The sequence below is a fragment of the Tamandua tetradactyla genome, chromosome 8, assembly GCF_023851605.1.
Source record: "Tamandua tetradactyla isolate mTamTet1 chromosome 8, mTamTet1.pri, whole genome shotgun sequence".
NCBI classification, from domain to species: domain Eukaryota; kingdom Metazoa; phylum Chordata; class Mammalia; order Pilosa; family Myrmecophagidae; genus Tamandua; species Tamandua tetradactyla.
In genome coordinates, this window is record NC_135334.1 from 1,645,141 (window position 1) to 1,665,338 (window position 20,198).

General features: G+C 44.4%; 2 protein-coding genes across 4 annotated transcripts; one reads left to right on the top strand and one right to left on the bottom strand.

The window, feature by feature from the left end:
• Positions 1-416: 416 nt before the first annotated feature.
• ACAD8 (acyl-CoA dehydrogenase family member 8) lies at positions 417-13,748 on the bottom strand. Its single transcript, XM_077112386.1, has 11 exons — positions 13,577-13,748; positions 9,270-9,370; positions 7,741-7,910; positions 7,035-7,144; positions 6,540-6,616; positions 6,026-6,163; positions 4,024-4,159; positions 3,845-3,942; positions 2,697-2,849; positions 1,975-2,077; positions 417-1,235 (listed from the first exon to the last, which is right to left on the bottom strand). Exons 1-11 carry the CDS (start codon positions 13,683-13,685, stop codon positions 1,183-1,185), a joined length of 1,248 nt encoding a protein of 415 aa, XP_076968501.1. The 5' UTR covers positions 13,686-13,748; the 3' UTR covers positions 417-1,182.
• Positions 13,749-13,799: 51 nt separating this feature from the next.
• Positions 13,800-18,408, top strand: THYN1 (thymocyte nuclear protein 1). 3 transcript variants are annotated; one of them, XM_077112388.1, is made up of 8 exons: positions 13,800-13,904; positions 13,987-14,175; positions 15,620-15,801; positions 16,537-16,605; positions 16,986-17,078; positions 17,403-17,498; positions 17,689-17,839; positions 18,203-18,408. In XM_077112388.1, exons 2-8 carry the CDS (start codon positions 14,133-14,135, stop codon positions 18,247-18,249), a joined length of 681 nt encoding a protein of 226 aa, XP_076968503.1. In that variant the 5' UTR covers positions 13,800-13,904; positions 13,987-14,132; the 3' UTR covers positions 18,250-18,408. The 3 variants fall into 3 exon arrangements, with proteins under 3 accessions (XP_076968503.1, XP_076968505.1, XP_076968504.1); XM_077112389.1 differs by having other exon boundaries at positions 13,831-13,904; positions 14,051-14,175; XM_077112390.1 differs by lacking the exon at positions 17,403-17,498.
• Positions 18,409-20,198: the final 1,790 nt, after the last annotated feature.

Here is a 20,198-nt window from a genome sequence, read left to right on the forward strand (position 1 = left end):
CTGCAGTGCCCAACAGATGCATAGAGTATGCATTCCAAAAATAAAACCTGTGTAGCTAAAGAAGCCTTTTTTTGTCTCGCTAAACACTGACTTGTTAACAGAAAATCTTACATATTTTCTCTATACAAATGAGGGTACTGTGTAACATAGTGATCATTCATAACAGGGTTCTCCAGAAAGGCCTCATCTTTGGATGGTACTTTAAATCTACTTTTATAAATCACAAACAATGGTAAGTTTACAAAGCTAGTAATTTAAAGGGCCTAATTTTAGAAGAAAAATTAGTCTAGGATGTTTTTTAGTATTATCATTCCAAAATCTAATCAAACATTAAATCAAATATAACAATAAAATACATAGTTGTAAAGGCTTACTTAAAAGATTAAAAGAAAAACCAACTTTAGTAGAACCAGAGAGAGAGCACAGAGAGAGTAAATTTTATTTATCAATGTAATTGGTACACGTATTTAAAAACAGGAGCAACTTCAAAAAGAGAGAAAACTCAGATAGGAAAAATATACTCATATAACTTATCAGGAAGGTGTAGAAACCCTGACTGTCATTCCTACCCTAGTTCTGCTTCTAAAAGACAAAAACAAAAAAACAACTACCATTCCAAGTCTCAAGAAATCTCAGTCCCTTGATACAACAGTAGCTTAGCTTACAAGTGAAGACACACCCTAAATCACAGGGAAGTATGTCCCAAATACTCATTTTACCTTGATTCCCATTCAGAGGAGTGCTACAAAGGTAGTGCTACTCATGGAAACCACAAAAGGAGAGGAGGATATCTCTCCATTTCCTCCTTCCAATACCTTTGCTTTTAATTAGCAAAAGCCCTGGGTGGAGGCACCCAGGTCCTTAGAAGAGGGGGTGCAGGCCCATCCAGACAGTGTGTATCCAAGATGTGACTTTGGCCTGACAGCAAGCTCCACCAGTTCTTTTCTGTAGGCATCAGGACAAGGCCATAGGTCTTCTGGCTGTGAGATCTCTGATCAGCGCTGACCCCTCTACTAGTACCTGAGGACTCTGCTCCTGTCTTAGAGCTGAAGCTGCTCAAGGTGCCGCCCAGAGGAGGCCAGCTTCATTCCGGGATCCTTTCATCAAAGAACAGTCCTTGCAGCCACTCAATGCTGATTGGGTTGCACAGTCAGTACCAGGCCAGTCCATGACCTCTAGGTGCTACTCCTGGAACAGACTTCGAGAGATAAGCAGCCTCATCACTTCATTGCTGCCTAAAAAAGGGAGAAAGGAAAATCTTTTGAGGGACAACCAAAGCTCTGGCCAGGTATTCCAAGCCGAGCTCGGGGTGGTCCTGGATTTAAACCATAACTATTGCTTCTGTGATTGCAAGGGATGGAATCATGACAGATTTCTCTTCGAAGTACACAAAAATGTTAGGAAATTAGGATTCATATTTACTTAAAAACACAAAAACTCTTCTGACAGGGGAAAAGGACTTATAATATGGTAAGTATAAAAGGCAGATAAAACAATGCATAGTGTGATTTTAATTTTTTTAAATGTACTTATAAAAATGACAGAAAAAAGAGTCCAAAAGGAGATATACTAAAATATTAATTCCGGATGATGGAAACATGAGCAATTTTCTCTTATTTTTCCTATATTTTATAAGGTTTTTACAACAGACATACATTTCTTGGGCAACCAGAAAGTTGAAATTTAAAAAACAAACAAAAGCATTTCCCTGGAAGGAGAGGCTCAATTGTTGGCTCTATTTTTAGCAGTGGCCTTTAATACAAAGAAAAATACGGGCCCCCTCATGGAATGAGTAACCATAGACTCTCAAATAAAATCATTTCCAGAGCAGGACTAGGAAAGGAAGAAAGAGGAAGACAGAAGGGACAGGGTCTGGTGGAACTCCAAGTCCCAGTGAGTATGGGGCACTGAGGCTGGGGAAAATGCAGACCTGAAAGCATGCTGAAAGGGAGAGTAAACTCTGGCTGTTTTTACCTTCCAGGATCTGGTGCACCCTGGAGTCTCGCACGTACTGCTGGACAGCATAATCCTTCAGGTAGCCATAGCCTCCGTGCATCTGCAAAGCCTGGTTGCAGATCTGCAGGGAGGTGGGGACCAGGTAGCTTTGGTTCCCCAAGGACTGTGGAGCAAGTGGCTTTCCTCCCTGCCCCACCTGCCAGCTGTCAACAAGTAAGAGGGAGAGCAACCCACAGAAAATTGCAAGCCCCAAGAGGGGCTCCATGTTGGGCACGGTCTGCGATGACTAGGAAAGTTCACCCACCAAACAGGCACCCAGAGACCTCTGCCTTTCCAACTTGTCATTTACTGGCAGCAGCTGCCCACACCACCCTGGCTAGGATGCACACCAGGCAGCCTATTTGTGTGTGGGGTAAGGGACAGGGAGGGAGAACGGCTTCCCCTGCCACTTGGAAGATGGGTCAGTGTGGCACTTGAGCAGCATGCACTGGGCTGACCTGAACCTTTCAGAGGTATCTTATTTAGGACACAATCAATGAAGCGTATAAGGAGCATGGAGTAGGCTAGAAAGCTGGCTATGAGAGTTCTGGGCAGGGCTGTCCTGAGCTAACACCCAAGGTGATCCCTGCAGCATCCCAGGAGGGCTGGGTCCCAAAGCTGACTCACACCTCTCAACTACCCTAGACCCAGCTGCTGCTCTTCCTGCCTGGCCCAGGAGAGCTAAGGGCACGGCCACTCACAGCAAAGCATTCATCCGTGGCGAAAAGCTTGGCCATGGAGCACAGTGTCACTGCGTCTTCCCGCTGTTCCTGCAGGGCCACTGCTGCACTGCGGATCATCAGCCGGGAAGCCACCAGCCTTGTTGCCATATCAGCCAATTTGAACCGCAGGTACTGTGGCAACAGGGAGAGGAGCCCCAGGCAGGATGGGGGCTTAGTCCAGCCAGCATCTGATCTGGGATCAGATGCACAAGACCTTATCTGTGATCAGTTAGCACAAGAAATTGCTAACAAGGGGTCTTTCCTAAGCAATGTAAAGCCTCAGTCTCTTGTCTCCTATACAGAGAAGAGAGAGTTCACTACTATGCCAGTTTGAAACTCTTGGGTACCCCAGAAAAGCAATGTTCTTAAACTTTAATTTAGTATTGCTGGGTGGGAATCTTTTTGGTTGTCCCACCCCAGTTGTGGGTGGGACCTGTTGATTAGGTGGCTTCCCTGGAGATGTGTCTCTACCTTCTCAAGATGGGGTTGCTTACTGGAGTCCTTTAAGAGGGAACCATTTTGGAAAAAGCTTCAGAGCCAACACAGCCCACACAGCCAGACAGAAAGCTAGCAGACATGGCCATGTGCCTTCCCAGATGAGAGAGAAACCCTGAATGTTATTGGCTCCTTCTTGAATCAAGGTATCTTTTCCTGAATGCCTTACTTCGGATATGTTCATAGCCTTGGAACCATAAACTTGCAATTTAATAAATTCCCTTTTTAAAAGCTGCTCCAGGCGGGCCACGGTGGCTCAGCAGACAGAGTTCTCGTCTGCCATGCTGGAGACCCGGGTTCAATTCCTCGTGCCTGCCTATGCAAAAAAAAAACAAAAACCCGTTCCATTTCTAGTATATTGTGATCTGTTCCATTTCTGGTATATTGTATTTTGCAGTATTTAACAAACTAAAACAATTACTTTAAGCATTCTAAAGCCACTTTGCTCATCCTGGGATTGAATATTGTTATCTCTGTAAAAAGACCAACAGATGCGGTAGAGATCTGGCTAAGAAGGGAGGAGGACTCGACTGCAGACTCCACAGCTTCCCTCTCCCAGAGGCTCTGGGCCGTGGAGACACCTCATGGGCTGTGAGGCATGGGAAGCAAAGGCAGCAGACCCTGGGACGCACCTGGTTGCTGGCCAGCGGCTCTCCAAACTGCTTCCGCACGTTCAGGTGGTCTCGGGTGAGGATGACGGAAGCATGGGCAGCTCCCAGGGAGCAGGAGGCTGGGAAGGCAGAGGGCCAACGTAAGGGTCGTGTGTGGCCGGTTTAGTCCTTACCCACTAGACATCCCTTGGTGTCCTCACCAACGTTGATCCGCCCTCCGTTGAGTCCTTTCATGGCGATCAGGAAGCCCTGCCCCTCATCCCCAATCCTGTTGGCCACGGGGACGGCACAGTCTTCAAAGAATACCGCTCGCGTCGGCTGGGAGTTCCACCCCACCTGGCAAAAATCAGGGCCCATCACTCAGGGCAGCACACGCTGTTGAAGAAAGTCTGTGAAGTGCAGGTTCCATTACCCTGGGACTTAGACCCCTAAGAACTTAAAATGAAGAAAAACAGGAAGTTCAGATTTACAGGCTTGTCAATGCACACCAAGTTTTTTTTTAGCTAAAAAAAAATTTTTTTTAACATATTAAGAGAACCTACTTTTAATGTCAACTGTGCCAGAGTAACCTTTCCCCAAAGAATTCTCTCACGCTCCTTTAGGATAGGACTTGCCTTCATTTCTGATGCCTCTATGAGTGTACTTTTACAAAAATACAGGCAATAGGAGGATTATTTGGAGCCTGGTAATGGATGAAGGTGAGGGTGTCACAGCACCGTGGATGTGATTACTTCCACCAAATGGTATGCTTGGGAGTGGCTGAGACGGGAAAGTTTATGTTGTATGTATGCTTCCACAATTTAAAAAATAAAAAGAGCCACTAAAGAAACAATGACAATTAAATGCAATACAGGATAGTGGATGGGATCTAATAATGGAGAAAAGGCTCAAAAGGACATTCCTGGGACATGTGAAAACATTAGAAGCTAGACTGTAAGCTTTATATCAATGTTAAAATTCTTCTATTTGATAAAGTTCCTCAAGGTGGCTATGAGTGAATATCTGTTACTAGGAAATATACATGGACATATTATGTAGTCAAAGAGCACAATGAATGTAACCTACTTTCAAATATTTAGAAAATAGATACATAGGTGACAGAAAGACAGATGTCCTGATCGATGGGTGGATGAATAGAAATAACCATTATACAACAAATGCGGCATAGGTGACAAATGTAAAAGCTGGTGAATCTGGGTATCTAGATGAAGAGTATGTTGGAGGGCTCTGAACGGGTTAATTATTTTTGCAACTGTTCTGTAAGTTTGAAATTATTAATAAATTAAAATAAATTAAAAACAAAATCATGAGTCTTACAATCCCCGGCAAGGCCAGGAGCTACTCTTATGGTTTTGTAAGCCCCAGGGCCCAGCTTAAGGCCTTGCACCCAATAGATCCCCAATAAATATCTGCTGTGCTGTAAAAGAAAAGGGGGCACCAAGACTCGAACTCCTTGATAGTCATATAAGATAAGGAAGGCTCCTGCAGGGAAATATGGAAGTGGTAGAGCTATGTGAGAAGTATATTTAGGAGTCATTTAATTACCTAACTTCTCCCCCAAACTCCTAACCATACCAGTAGATGACCTATCTATTTATTTGGCTTAAAACATCTGCATCAGTCTCATCTTTATCTCCAATTACAATTACACAATCATGGCTCTAACTGCTCATGGCCTGACTGGAGGACTGTTTAATCTTAGCAATGTATTCACTTACCAAGTACCTAGGGCAACACTGCTCCTCTCAAATTACTAAAATATCTACATATTCCTACAACATGTTTTGCTTTTTTTAAAGAAGAAAAGTGGTCCAAGTGCTTTTCGTTCCTGAGCCTTCTGGTCAACATGAGAGCCTCTGCAAGCACCTCTTACAGGATGACAGAGTGCAACCACACAAGCACCTGCCTAAGAAATACAGGCCAAAAGTGAAAGCAGGAGAGATGACAGAGAAACTCCTCCCAGTGAATTAAGTGGCTGCTTATGAGACTCACCAATGAACCCTGTCATTCCCCCAGTGGCTGAGTGTCTCTTTGACAATGCCTTCATCTGTGCTTTACGTTCCTACTGAAATCCTAATGGAAGCAGCTGCCTCCAAGGCAGGTTAGCAAGTGTACAAACTGATTTCCTGGAATAGGCAGGGGCAGATCTGGCAGGTGGCCGAGTCTCATGGCTCAAACTGGTTCCTGTGCAAAGTCACTCACCTTTTTCTCCTTCTTGCCAAAGCTGAGACCAGGGGTCCCCTTCTCAACAACTATGCAAGAGATGCCTTTGGGGCCTGGCCCCCCGGTTCGGCACATGACCACGTAGATGTCTGATTCACCACCACCGCTGATGAAAGCCTGGGAGGTGGGGCAGAGGCAGGAGTGCACAGGCATCAAGGAAGGCCAGAGTTCTTAGGGCATAAGATTTGGGAAAGCCAGAGGGGTCCTTCCAGTCAGAGAACATTAATAGATAGAGTTGCACAGAGAAACTGAGGAGGAGTAAAAGTGCAGATGCACCGACTCTGGGGAATTTGAAATCTAGTTGAGAGTATAAAAAGGATACATAGATATGAAAGAAATGGTCTGGAATCAGATCAGAAGAGACAGAAAGAGTAAAGTTGGATAAAGTTTCTCTTTCTTGGGAGACCTGTAAAAATTCTACAGGAGTATTAACTAGCAGAAGCCAAGGAACCAGGAGTTTCAGGGGGAAGGTGTGGGGGACACAGGCTAGTACCTTGCAGCCGTTAAGTATGTACTGATCTCCCTGTTGTTTGGCTGAGGTCAAAAGGGATGCAGCATCACTTCCACTTCCTGTGGCAGAGAGAAAAAGGGGGCAAAGAGGGCAGGGGAGAGAAGTCAGTCAATTCCAAGGAGCCCCAGGACTGACCCATTTCCTAGGAAACCTTCCCGTATAGAGAGATGGTTCCGAGTCTGATACTTTAAAATCCAGACTGTGCTTGGTGAAAACTGCTTACGCCAATCAAACCCTTTACCATCTCCCAATATACTAATCAGCAGTAAGCTTCCTGCCAGGAGAGTCTGTTCTTTGTCGGGAAGAGATATTGACTGAGAGGCCTCCTGGCTGACACATCAGACTGTGGGAACTCACTACCCAGGACTGAGATTCCTGGGCAGCAGTGGCCACATGGGTCAGACAGTGGAGAAGGAGTTCTTGGCTACTTCACAGAGTCAAACCTGCTGTAGTATGCCTGCAGGAAGGCTAACCTACCTGGTTCCGTGAGGCAGTAGGAAGCAAACTTCTCCATGGCACAGAGCGGTGGGCAAAATTTGTGCCTCTGCTCCTCATTTCCAAAGGCGTCAATCATCCAGGCACACATGCTGATAGATACAAACAGAAAGAAAAGCCAAAAAGGAAAGGGAATTTGGGGGGAATGGAGAAAAGAGAACAAAGTGCAGCAGAGTAGAGTAAAGCAGAACAGAGTGGGAGGGAAACAGCCACAATTAAGAAGATAAGACTTTAAAGGAAGGGAATGGACTAAGCATATTCCTGGAACATGTACTCCCCAGAGACAGACAACCAGGGCCGAGGGGCCAAGGTGTTTCACACCTGGATTTTGATGCTTTTAGTTAGAATAAAGGAACTCCCTAAAAATCAGAGAATTACATGTACTTTCTATCACTTCTCAAGAATACTGGAGGTTTCACCTTTGCATTGGGCCATGACCACTCTCCTAGAAAGGCCTGATGGTATTAGCTCCATCTAGGATTTGGGAGAAGGCTGGCAGACCTGATTCTTTAAGCAATTTACAAGACATACTCAAGTCCAGCAGGCAGCAATGAACCTCATGTGTACTTTTAATAATCTAGTTCTTCAAAGGTACTCAGCCTGAAGAGATGCATCATTCCCCGGTGAGTCTGGAATTTCCCATTCAGCCTGTGAGTGCCTCCTTGTACTTTCCAAGCCTGGCACTCACTTGTGGATGCTTATATAGGCTGTGGTGCTGGTGCAGCCTGTAGCCAAGGCTTCAAAGATGACAGAAGTATCAAGTCGTGACAGTCCAGACCCACCCACATCTGTTCGTACGTAGACGCCCCCAAAGCCCAGCTGGGCTGCCTTCCGCATCACATCCACTGGGAACAGCTCCTGTGCACAGAGAAGAGCAGGGTCATCAGTAACTGATTCAGATGGGCTTCTCTTTGGAAGATACAAGGAGAGATCAGGAGAGTATATAGATTATAGGTCAATCTGTCATCCTACAGTGATGGCAATTAAAATGCAACATAAGGGCAGGCCACGGTGGCTCAGCAGGCAATAATGCTCGCCTGCCATGCCAGAGGACCCAGGTTCGATTCCCAGTGCCTGCCCATGTTAAAAAAAAAAAAGAAGAAAATGCAACATGAAACAATGAACAGAATGGGAGAAATTGGTTGACAACCATATATCTGATAAGTCCTTAATATCCAGAGCGTATGAAGGACCTTTATAATATAACAACAACAAGACAACCCAATACAAAAATGGACAAAGGACCAGAATAAATATTTTTCCAAAGAAGATACACAAATAGCCAATAAGCATCTGAAAAGACGCTCAACATAACTGGTCATTATGAAAATGCAAATTAAAACTACAGATACCACTTTATACCCACAAGGATGGCTATTATTTAAATAAACGAAAACAAGTGTTGGAGAGGATGCAGAGAAACTGGAACTCTGGTTCATTTTTTGATGGGAATGTAAAAGGGAGAAGGTACACTACGGTGAGTCCTCAAAAAGTTAAATACAGAATTAGCATATGACCTGGCAGTTCTCCTCCTAGGTTTATATCCAAGAAAATGAAAGCAGGGTCTCAAACTGATACATGTATACCAATGTTGACTGCAGCATTATTCACAACAGCCTAAAGGTGGAAACCACCAAAGTGTCCATCAGCAGATGAACGGATAAACAAAAAGTGTCATAACCATACAACAGAATATTATTCGGCCGTAAGAAGGAATGAAGTTCTAAGACATGCTGTAACATGGATGGACCTTGAAAACATTATGCTAAGTGAAATAAGGAGGGCACCTATGAACTAATATTGTATGATGTCACTTGGAAATCTAGAACTAGTAAATTCAGAGACAAAAGGAGATAAGAGATTACTAAGGGATGGGTAGAAGGAGGAAAGGGGAGTTTTTTGCTTGGTGAGTACAGAATGCTTATAAATAAAAATTAATTGAAAAAAACATGTTCTGTAGGACTGGTTTCCTGGATTAGCTTTTTTTTTATTATCTATGAAACTGTCTTTGGTTTTAATTATGTACAAATTTTTGCTCAATTAAAAAAAAAAAGATATGTATGAGATTATATGGAAGGCTTGTACGCAAGGAGTCACCTCAGACCTAGGACTTCACTTGCAGTAAGAGCTGGTATAAGGAAAAAAACACCAAACAAGTTAGGATGATGAAGAGGTAAAGATAAGGGTGCAACATCTGGACAAAAGCAAAACTCATACCTTCTGGTCCCACTCAGCCATGTTTGGAGCCATTTCCCGGGCAGCAAAGTCAAAGGCCACTTTCTGAAACTTTTTCTGCTCTTCATTTAGTCCTGTGGAAGCTGTGGGTAGGATTACACACACTCAGCTCCAGGAAAGAGCATGGCACACAAGCCAGGGAGCTGAGATAGTACACCTATGATGGCACCTCCGTGCACTAGACAGCCTTTCCCAAAAAGAGAATGGCATGACCCAGCATCGTTTTTTTTCTGCTGGAACAATGCACCCAGGTCAGTGTGGGACAGTGCATGGTGACTTTCCAGGTATCTCTTACCCTAGTTAATTAGAAAGTTACAACCCAGTTAGGCAAAGGCCTCAGCGTAAGAAACGAAACAGAAGTGGGATGCAGGAGATAGTGTGGGTCAAACACCGTCCCCTTTTTCCTTCTTCTTTTACTCCCACATATCTTGACTGACCTAATTCTTTCAATATTCTTCTTTATCTCTTCCTTCTCATAAATTCATGCTGAACAATAATAAATACACATGGACCTTCAAATTATGGTAAAGCTTTCTTTTTCCCTTTGGGATGTCCCACCTATTCTATATTGGTATTCTGGAAAACTCCTACCCCACATATGCATATCTGGTTCTGTCTATTTGCATCAACCTTTTTATTTTAGAAGATCAACTGGGAAAGTAAGCTATGTGTATTTTGGTTTACTTTTGAAATTAAAGAAAACATCCTACTTATTGGAGGGCCATGCACTTGGCAAGATAGTAGTCACTGATAAGATGGATGATAAAGAAAGTTTCCCAGTGTTGAAAACATGGTTAAAGCATTAATAAATCTTAGTTTTCATCAACTGAGTCAAAATGTTTAGAAAGTTTTTTATCATAACGGTTTGGATAATTCCTTCACTTCTGGGTCTAAGACACTTCAATGCTAAGGATAATGAATTGACAGAGCATTATTGTAGATCCATTGGGAGAAGTTTAAAACTTGGGACAGTACTTAGAAAGACAGGCCTGTCTATAAAATAGTGACTGCAATTCACGGGATGACTGCTTTACAGATGCCTTTTAAGCTGCCAGGTCTTTTGGTGGCATGAACACAGGATTTGACTTTCACCTACCTTTTCAGAGACTACACAGAGAGGCAGGACACCATTGGAAAGCAGGGCTGCAGGTCAGCTAGTTAGTTGAATATGGACTAAGACAGTTTCATCTTTTGCAAGGTGATACTGACTTCCAACTGGAGCAGGCCAAAGCTAAAAGTAAGGAAGCCAGGCAAAGCTCCTGTGTCCCTACAGAGAAAGGCTATGGTAGAGAATTCAGACAAGAAAGAACCACAATCCTGGAAGTCCATGCAGGGAAAATCAGACTTAAATTCTTTGCACTTATGCCTCTTTTGCTGCCTCTTAGAACAGCCACCTTGAAAGGACCAGTCTGTCTCATGAGCATTTACTTACCCTTGGAGGAACAAGGAAGTTCTGAGGTTACAGTGGGGGCTGTGAAATGTTAAGGGGAGAAATGAAATGCAGGGGGGCTCTGCATTACCCCCAAAGCATCATCCTTTGGTGCTGAAACTTTGGTTAATGTGGGTTGGTGTTAAAGACGGGAAAAGGAAGCCCACGGTGCCTACGCACAACCAGTGTTTACTTCCATGATACTAGCTCCGTACAGCCCTTCAGGCATCAGCAACTGTTGGCCAGTGTGGGTCAAGAAAGTATTTCCCTTATGACTGGGACTCGTAAAAATGGGAACTCAGAAACGAGTTGTGAGGATTAAAGATCAGGCAGGCCACCTCGAGAAGTTTTGAGGAGAAACCTATGGGAGATTTGACTCTCAGGAACATGGTTAGGGCTAAACAACTTGTGGCTCCCTGATGAGGAGCCAGGCCATTTACTCAAACAATCCTGCTAAGAGCTGCTATAGGCCATGGCACAAAACAATATTTGTTGTCTACTAAGTATCAGCGCTGGGGTTAGAAAGGATGACATAAGCAGTAATAATGCTACTGTAGAAAGAGAAATACTACAAAATTTGTGCCCAGCAAAAGCTCAATAAATGGCAATGATTATTCTCATTCAACAGAATAAATGGCTACTCCTTAAAACAAATAATTCAAGGAACCAATCTAAGAAATAGATTTGAATTCCATCTGAGGATGGAATCACAGAGAACAATTAGACAAATCATGTATAATCAAGCACAACATAATTCAATTATACCTTTTTTGATTGATAAATATTGTGTCGATTTTAGAAAAGGGAATGAAAAAAATACTTCTGAGAATATTGTTTGGAGAAAAAAGGTGGAAAAGGCAAAGTTAAAAGGTAAATTACACACAGGAAAGCATGATGACTAAATAAAAATGCTCAAATTCCCAGAAATAATGCACTATAAATACAAAACAAAACAAAATAAAACCAGACCCCAAGAAGGTTGCCAGAGTAACTGGCAGAATATAAGAAGTGAAGGCATACACTAAAAAGGTAAAGATAAATAGAAAAGCGGCCCAAATGAGTTAAGAGTGTCTATATTACATACCAATTCAGGGAAAAGAAAATTAGCTCTAAGTATGTAAGGTTCTTTAAATGCATTCAAGTGGCTCACATATTCCTACTGGATGGTGCCACTATAAAGTTATTTGATCCCAATGATATCCCAATAAAAATTCCGAACCGTTCTCTAAAAACTTGTGGGAATACTGACCAAAATATAAAACAATTTGTAAACTGTTAATGTTTCCAATCAAGGAACAAAACTTACAAGACTCAAATGGGGAAATCAACAAATTCATACTTATCAAGTTGTTAGAATCTACATTAAACTATAATAAGCAGCTATAACTGTCTTTAAAATTGTCTTAAACATGCAATAAAACATAAGAAATATTCTTGACCATTTCCAGTAATTTGATCCACTAATATACATTGACAATTTTCACTTCATTTGCCTAATTAAAAGAGAATTCCTCTTAAAAAGGTGAAAGATCATCTCAATGGCTGATGTTGCACAGACCACGAGCTACCAGAAATAATATTTAAATTATCTGGTACCAGAACAAGCCCTTAGGTGCTTTCCTATCAACAACAGGGATCTTGTTGACCAAACTGTAAATGTCAGAACAGGCAGTGAATGTTGAAGGAGTTTTAGGACACTGAGAAAAAAACACTGCCCTATACCTTAGTGTACTTTATAGTCAAAGTCAAGGCATTTGTAGACTACTATGCTATAAAGAAAACTGTCATTTATCTAAAATAAATTAAAAATGTTTCAGAAGAACAAAAGGGGTTAGATGCTTAACAGAGAAGTCACAAACCCAGCACCCACCCCACTTCCACCTCCTATTTCATATTCAAAGTACTGGCCAGTCTCCTGAAGACACTCAGGTCTGTAATTACTGGTAGTTTCCCTTTCGCAATTTTTTTTTCCCAGAGGAATTGCCACAGAATTGGTATTTTATAGCTATAGGTGTAAAGTTACAAAATCTGTATTTGTGAACAATTCTGCTATGATTCCTAGCTTTTGTTCATCTATCACCACTATACTACCTTATTACCAAAAAGGTAATAAATTATTATTTTTATGACTAATTTTCATGATTAAAAAAAAACAAAGCCACAAGTTCCTTCACTTCATCAAGCATTCATCCCCTTATCTGAAAATTGGCAACAATAACAGAATATACCTCACATAGTAGAGGGTGACAGGTAAAAAGTTACTTGATTCATAAACTTATGAAACCTGATACTCCATAAGGTTCATAAGGTAAACTAAGTTTCAGGAAGATAATTAACGAATAGCATCAGTAATAAATATTAATCTGTATGGCATCAAAGTAGTTTCGTATCTCAGTTTATCTTCAGGAGGCCCCTTCGGGATAGGCAGGTCGTGGTTTCCCGAGGGAAACGCGCAGCTGCCTTTGGACCCGCGCGGTGAGCCCCCGGGCTTTGTCACTAACGTGGGGGCTCAAGGACACTTCTCGGAGGGCAAGTGTTCCCCACGCGTGCCCAGATGCCAAGGGGCAGCCAGGGAGCTGTGGGCAGCAGCCGCAGAGGAGCTCACAGTACAGACCTGAGACTGGGAAGTGATAGTGGGCTAGGACGCGGAGCCGGGCCTGGGGGACCCGCGGTCGGAAAGGGGGTGCTCTGTAGGCACCGCACAAGGCGGCTCCGCCAGGCGAGCGCCCGGGGAGACAGAGCGGCCGGGGCCTCTCTGCAAAGGGCGCGCTCGGCGGACCGGGTCACTCCAGCCGGGGCGCAAGGGGCGCGGAGCCGCGCGTGGGAGATGCAGCTCCGCATCGCCCGCAGCGAGCCTTACGGTCGATGCAGGAGCCCAGGTTTCCCAGGCCCCGCTCGGCGGGGGCCAGCAGGGCGCGGCGCAGGTAGCCCAGGGGAACGTCAAGACGCCGACAGCCGCTCCGCAGCATGGCGAAGCCCTGGCCTGGCCGGCGCTCTTCCCTTGCCCGGCCGCCGGGCCGCCGATGCACTGTGGGAAGTGTAGTCCGGTTAGTCGGCTCCCCAGAGCCCAGGCGCGTCCGCCGGGGAGCCAGGACTACGACTCCCAGCGTCCCCGGCACCACGGGCTCGGGCCGCGCAGTGGAGAAGGGGGAACGCAGGAAAGGAAGGCGAGAACAGCAGAGGTTGGGGTAAGTGGTACGGGATGGGCGCAGGGTGGAACCAACGGAGCGAGGGGTTGGAGGGGCACAAGCACGTGTGTCTCTGTTCTAGGCAAAAGACCGCCGGGTGGAGATCCTGGAGCTGCTCCGCGTGGTCTTCATCTCGCCTGGTGCAGGTTTCTAGGACAGCAGAGTTGCCTCTCGAACCTCTCTCTGGGCTCCAGAATCCCCAGACCTTCCGCCGCCTGCCGGGAGACCATGCCGCGACCCCGGAAGAGGCAGGCCGAGCCTGCGGGCCTAGGTGAGCGCCGGCTAAAGGACTTTTCACCGGGCGTATTGGGTACTGCGCGCCCTCTGCTCCCCGTTTGTGCGTTATCATCCATCCCCTGATCGCCCTTCATTTCCCAGGCAGCCTCTCCCCAATCCCGCCTCCCACCCCTCCCTTCTGTTTTTTTGTTCATTTAAGCAACAGCTATTTTTGAGCATACAGAACGTTCTTAATGCAGGACGGCGTGTACTGAGGTCCGGAATATACGGTTCCTACTGGCCGGGAAAATGCAAACCTAGATCGTTTATGAATCGTGAGGAGCGTGGAGGAGGGAGTAATCGGAGAAGGCCTTGGGAGGGAAGTAGAATCTGAGTTCAGCCTTCAAGAGTGGGAAGGCTTTACAACGGCCAAGTTTTGGCATTCAGAAAATGTGAGGTGCTTCTATTCATAGGGACGAAAGGCAGGAGCAAACAAGGGAAAGCAGAAAAACGACCACTTCAGGGAATGACCATGGTTCCAGATGGCAACCATACAACAAATAAATTGTAGTTATTTAACAACTCAGGTGTTTACAGTATGCCTATTACCAGGACCACCAGGGAATCAGGCTGGGAGGATGTGCTGGGTTCAGTGCATTAGACATCCGTGAGTCTCATTATTAAATATACTTAATATTTAATAATGAATGGGGTAGGGACTTGGACTTAATCCAGAGGCAGTACAGTCGTCACTAAATGTGGATCCTGAGCTCGCATCTAGGTTCTGCTGTTCACTGGATGTGTGATCTGACTGCGGTAACTTGCAGGTTGTGTCGTTTGTCTAGGTTTAAAGTAACTTACAGAGCTTTTATATGGGCAACTGTTAACTATTGAGTGCCTACCACGTTCCAAGCAAGTTTTCTATAAGTTTTTTAGAATAAAGCACTTTTTACTCTAGCTACAAGTTCCTGGATGATCTTTTTTTCCCCCAACACCTCTTGCCATCTTCAAGGAGCAGAATGGAGGCAGGCCAGTGTAGCTGAAGCACAGGAACAAGGAGTAAAGATGTAGGAGATGACTGATAATGGTTGACATTTATCAAGCATTTATTATAATGCCAGGTGTTGTTCTGAGCCTTTGGCATGAATTATCTCATTTAATCCTCAAACTCTATAGAGTATGTGCTCAGTTTCTCATTGGAGAGAATAACCTGAGCAAAGGTACAGAAGGGACTGCAAGGAAGGAAAACCACCTTTACTGAGTACTTAATATACACCAGGCACTCTGCTAGGACCTTTATGAAATCCTTAATACCCACCCTGTAAGGTAGGTATTCTTATCCCATTTTTTATAGATAAGAAATCGAAGCTCAGTGAGTAAGTGCTAGAGCTAGTAGTAATTGACTGATCCAGTCTGACTCCAAAGTTTATGCTTTGTCCACAATGGGGCACCCCCTCTCTGCAAGCACGACAGGTCTTTTCTTTTCACATCTGTTGAAGATAAGAAGGGCCCATCAGGAAAATGTCCCAAATCTGAGAACCCAGGTGAGTCACCGGCTAAAGTGGAGAACTCCAGCCTTCAGAAGACTGCAGTCTCTGACAACTGTGGGAAGAATCCAAGCAGCTGCTGGCTGATGAAGTCAGAGCCGGAAAGCCGACTTGAGAAAGGTGTAGATGTGAAGGTGAGACTGTGTACTTGTGTTCAGTTACTTTAGGTTATTTTTTTTTAATGAGAAGTGAATATGGAGCACTATAGGGTTACATCACTAGCTTCTTATCTTTGAAAAGTGGGGAAAAATAAAAATAAAAGCAGAATTTATTACCATCAACAATCTGTTTTGTGAATCCTTTATCTGGGACAGGGGTTGTCAGAATTTTTCTTAAAGGACCAGATAGTAACTATTTTAGTCTATGGGTCTTACAATCTCTGTTCCAACTGCTCAACTCGACCTTTGTAGCAAGGAAGCAGCCATAAGCAGTACACAGAGTAAGCTTGGTTATGTTACAATAGAACTATTTATAAAATCAGGCACTGGGCTGGTTTTGGCTTCAAGGCTGTGGTTTGCCAATCCTTGTTATAGGCTGCATTTCTGCTTTAGTTTGCCTTTCTCCTACCACCTGCCACACTCTCAGGTTAGTTGGTATACATTCAGGGAATGAATTACATTAGGAATATAGAAAGGGATATATAATATTTAATAAGTAAAATCCAAATAACCAGATTACTTTATCATTTGGACTATCTTGTCAACAAATCTTTGGTCAGTAGTAAGGTAAACAGGATTACATATTTGCGTAATGTAAGCGGCTCTGGAGCTGCTTCCCAGTAAATGGCCCACTGTAGACAGTAGCACCTGAGTGTAGGGAAAGGAGCCATCTGCTTTCATACAGTGTTGTCCTTGTTTCTTGTTTGCTAGTTCGGCATTGAGGATCTCAAAGCACAGCCGAGGCAGACAGCATGCTGGGATGGTGTTCGCAACTACCAGGTGAGGGGTCAGGGACAGGACACCTCAGACCAGCATGGGATATAAATGGTGGCCTTGTCCCCTTGACTTGTTTAGTAGCAGAACCTCTTGGTCAAGGTTGCTTTTGTCCAGAGAACCCCAATTTAAAACATATTAAAAAATACCTCAATAACTCTGACAACTACATGTAGTTTGCAAATGACCTGTGTTCCAGTCACTGTCTTTGTAAAAGTCTGGGTGTCTGGACAGAAGGAGACAGATTTTCTTAATGAATTGGTGGGGAGGGGTGTGGAGTTATAAAATAGAAGAACTTATCTAATAAAAAAGCCCCCATTTCTGCTAAAAGCAAGTGTTTTCAGCTGGCTGGGAGGCTAGCTCTTGTTTCTTCTCCTCTGGGACAGGCACGGAACTTCCTACGAGCCATGAAACTGGAGGAGAAAGCCTTCTTCTACCACAGCAACTGCAAAGAGCCAGGCATCGCGGGACTTATGAAGGTGAGTGGGACAGGTTTCAGTCTGAATCCCTTTCTCCAGGGAGACTCACACCTCTAGATATAAAGGTACACAGCTTTAAGAGGTAACAAAAACAGAAGTATCCTTCCCCCCCATCCTTCCTTTCACAGGAATGTGGAGAAACTGCCTTGGCCCCTTCCAGTATGTCAGGGATTAGACAAGGTGGGTCTTCCTTGCAGGTCCCACTAGCACAGATTTCTCAGCTCTCTCAAGCTGGATTAGAAATCAACCAAGGGTAATTCCCATGGGGGACTTCCTAGAACTGACTGTGCAGACAGGTGACTGGAGACTTTGTTTTGTTTTCAGATTGTGAAGGAGGCCTACCCAGACCACACACAGTTTGAGAAGAACAACCCCCATTATGACCCTTCCAGCAAAAAGGACAATCCCAAATGGTCCATGGTAAAGACCATTTTCCCCACTTCATGAGGGGGCCTGGGGACATTTTTTAGGGCCCAGTACATGGCTCAGCCATACTCTGATGAGGAAGCAAGTGCAGATACCAGCAGTCCTGTCTACAGGGGCCTTGTGCACGGGGTATGGGGCAGAATTTGGCTGAACATGTGTCTCTTCCATCACTGTTGTCATGTAGGTGGATGTACAATTCATTCGAATGATGAAGCGTTTCATTCCGCTGTCTGAGCTCAGATCCCATTACCAAGTGCACAGAGCCACCAGTGGCCCCTTAAAAAACATGGTTCTCTTCACTCGCCAAAGACTCTCCATTCAGCCTGTCACCCAAGGTAAGAGGGGGCCCTTTCTCTTATCATATAACCAAAATGGCCCCATGAATGCCCATTTATTAGCTGATTAAATGGGGGCAAGGTATTTAACCCCTCAGAATCAGAATCCTCACCTTTGAAGGAAGGAATGTGTCCCGAGTTCCCCATTACTGTGTCCAGTAGCCAGCCAGGATTGGTCCATTCGAGCAGGGTTCTCGATAAATTGTTTTGGAGTGAATAACTACCTGCCTCAGGGTTACTGAAAGTGACCATATAAAGTAACATGTAAAGTGCCTAATAAAAGCTACTAATAAAGTACCTTCCATAATTTATCTGCTCAGAGGGGACACAAGACCTAATTCGCTTTTTTCCCCTTTTTGGTAGAAGAGTTTGATTTTATTTTGAGCCTGGAGGAAAAAGAACCAAGTTAATGGGAACAGTGCTGCTGGAATGCCCAAGGAATTCCTCCAAAGTCAAGCTCTTATATGACAAAAGGAGGTCCGAGAAGATTTGCTTGTTTTGTTTACCTGGGGTTGTGTACAGAGGTGGGTTTTGTGTACTTTTCCAATAAAATGTTAATATTGAGCAAACTGTGGGAAAATGGTGGGGTAGAAACTGCAGGAATCAGTCCCTCCACCAGAACAAGCATTAAAAAGGCAGGAATTGTCTGAAACAAGTATTTGAAAAGTTCAGAGTCTAGGAGAACACTACAGTATCCTGGGAAGAGTGGAAAGAGGCTGTTAATTACCGTAAATATCAGTAAACTGCTCTCTCCACATGCACTTAACCACCACTCATCTTCCACTCTCGTGGCAGCCAGCAGTAGTGTCTGGCCCCTGGCACAGCTTTCTCGTGCCATAAAGGTCCACAAAAATCTACTTTCCCAAGATCTGGGGGCTCATCGCTGATCACTACTTTAGATTGGCTGCTTTGGATTGCTGGTGGCCTGACTCTGAGGGTGGCCACTGTTCCAACCCACCCCGAACAAAGGCAGTGGAGGAGACTTACAGATGGCACACTCCATCAGAACTGTGGGGACAGCTGAAGGGCTGCATTTGATGGGTGGGGGGGAGCCGTGGAAGAACCTCCTGGTGTCCCTCCTGGCCCCTACTTCATCTCCTCCTCAGGGCAGTTTGGAACTGGCTAGTGCTTCCTTTGTGGGTCCCTGGCCTTCTGGGTGGGAAAGACTGATTTGGTAATGTCCTCTCTGGCACTCCCCGAACCCTCAAATTTGCCCTCCAGGCAAAAGAAACTTGAGACAACTAAAGCAGTGTAAAAAACAGTTGCAGCAGACAGCCTGGGGCAAAGGCTTACTTGTAAGACCTTCAGCGGAACACCCAACAGAGGGAGAAGGTCTGTTTTCCTGGGGGGTAGAGGGGGGATTTGAAATTCCTGTAAACGTGGGAACTCCTAAGGCCACTAGCAAGCACAACAGACCCAGAAAAGACATGGAAGGCCCTGCACGCTGCATTCACTTGAAACTGAGCTTCCTAATGAGGGCGCAGAACTCCAGCAGAGAACATTAGCCCATGCAAAGCCAGTTTGCAAAGTTGGTGAGGTGTTTTTTTTGCTTAGGTTTTCTTCCTATTAGCTCCTGGCATTCAAGAAAATTTCTGTCATATCACCAGCTAGTTAAACACTCAGGAAACAGTCAACTTGGGGAATAAGTCAAGTGAACATTTTAAGATATTAAAAGGTACAGTGTGCAACAAGACTACAAGACAAACAAAGAAATAGGAAATGATGGCCTATGCAAAGGGAGAGACAAAAAAGTCAGGAAAACATCAAAAAAGACGACCAGATTGTGGTCAAAAACTTCTAAAAAATGCCCTTGAGCATGCTCAATGAGATGAAGGAAAGTACAGAGAAAGAACTAAAGAATATGAAGCAAACAATGAACACTATAAGAATCTCAGTAAACACAAATTTTAAAAAGGAATAAAGCAGCACTAGCAGGGTTGAAAACCACCAAAACTGTGTGCTGGTTTGAAGCTGTTATCTACCCCAGAAAAAGGCCATGCTCTTTGAATCCATTCCTGTGGGATCTATTGTGGGTGGGTTCTTTTGGTTAGGTTGTATTCAATGTGACCCACCCATTCCAGGTGGTCTTAATCCTTTTACTGGGGTCCTTTATGAAAGGATAAAGGACAAAAAAAAGCGAGAGAGCTTGGAGAAAAAAGCCCCTGAGAAGCTAAGAGAGGACCCACAGAGGAAGCCACCAGAACCAGAAGCTGAAAACAACAAAACCCAGGAGCAAAGGACCAGTGGACACCAGCCATGTGCCTTGCTATCTGGCAGAGGAACCCTGGGTGCCAGCAGCCAGTCTTCCAAGAAGGTATCATACTGATGATCCCTTAATTGGTAAATTTTCATAGTCTTA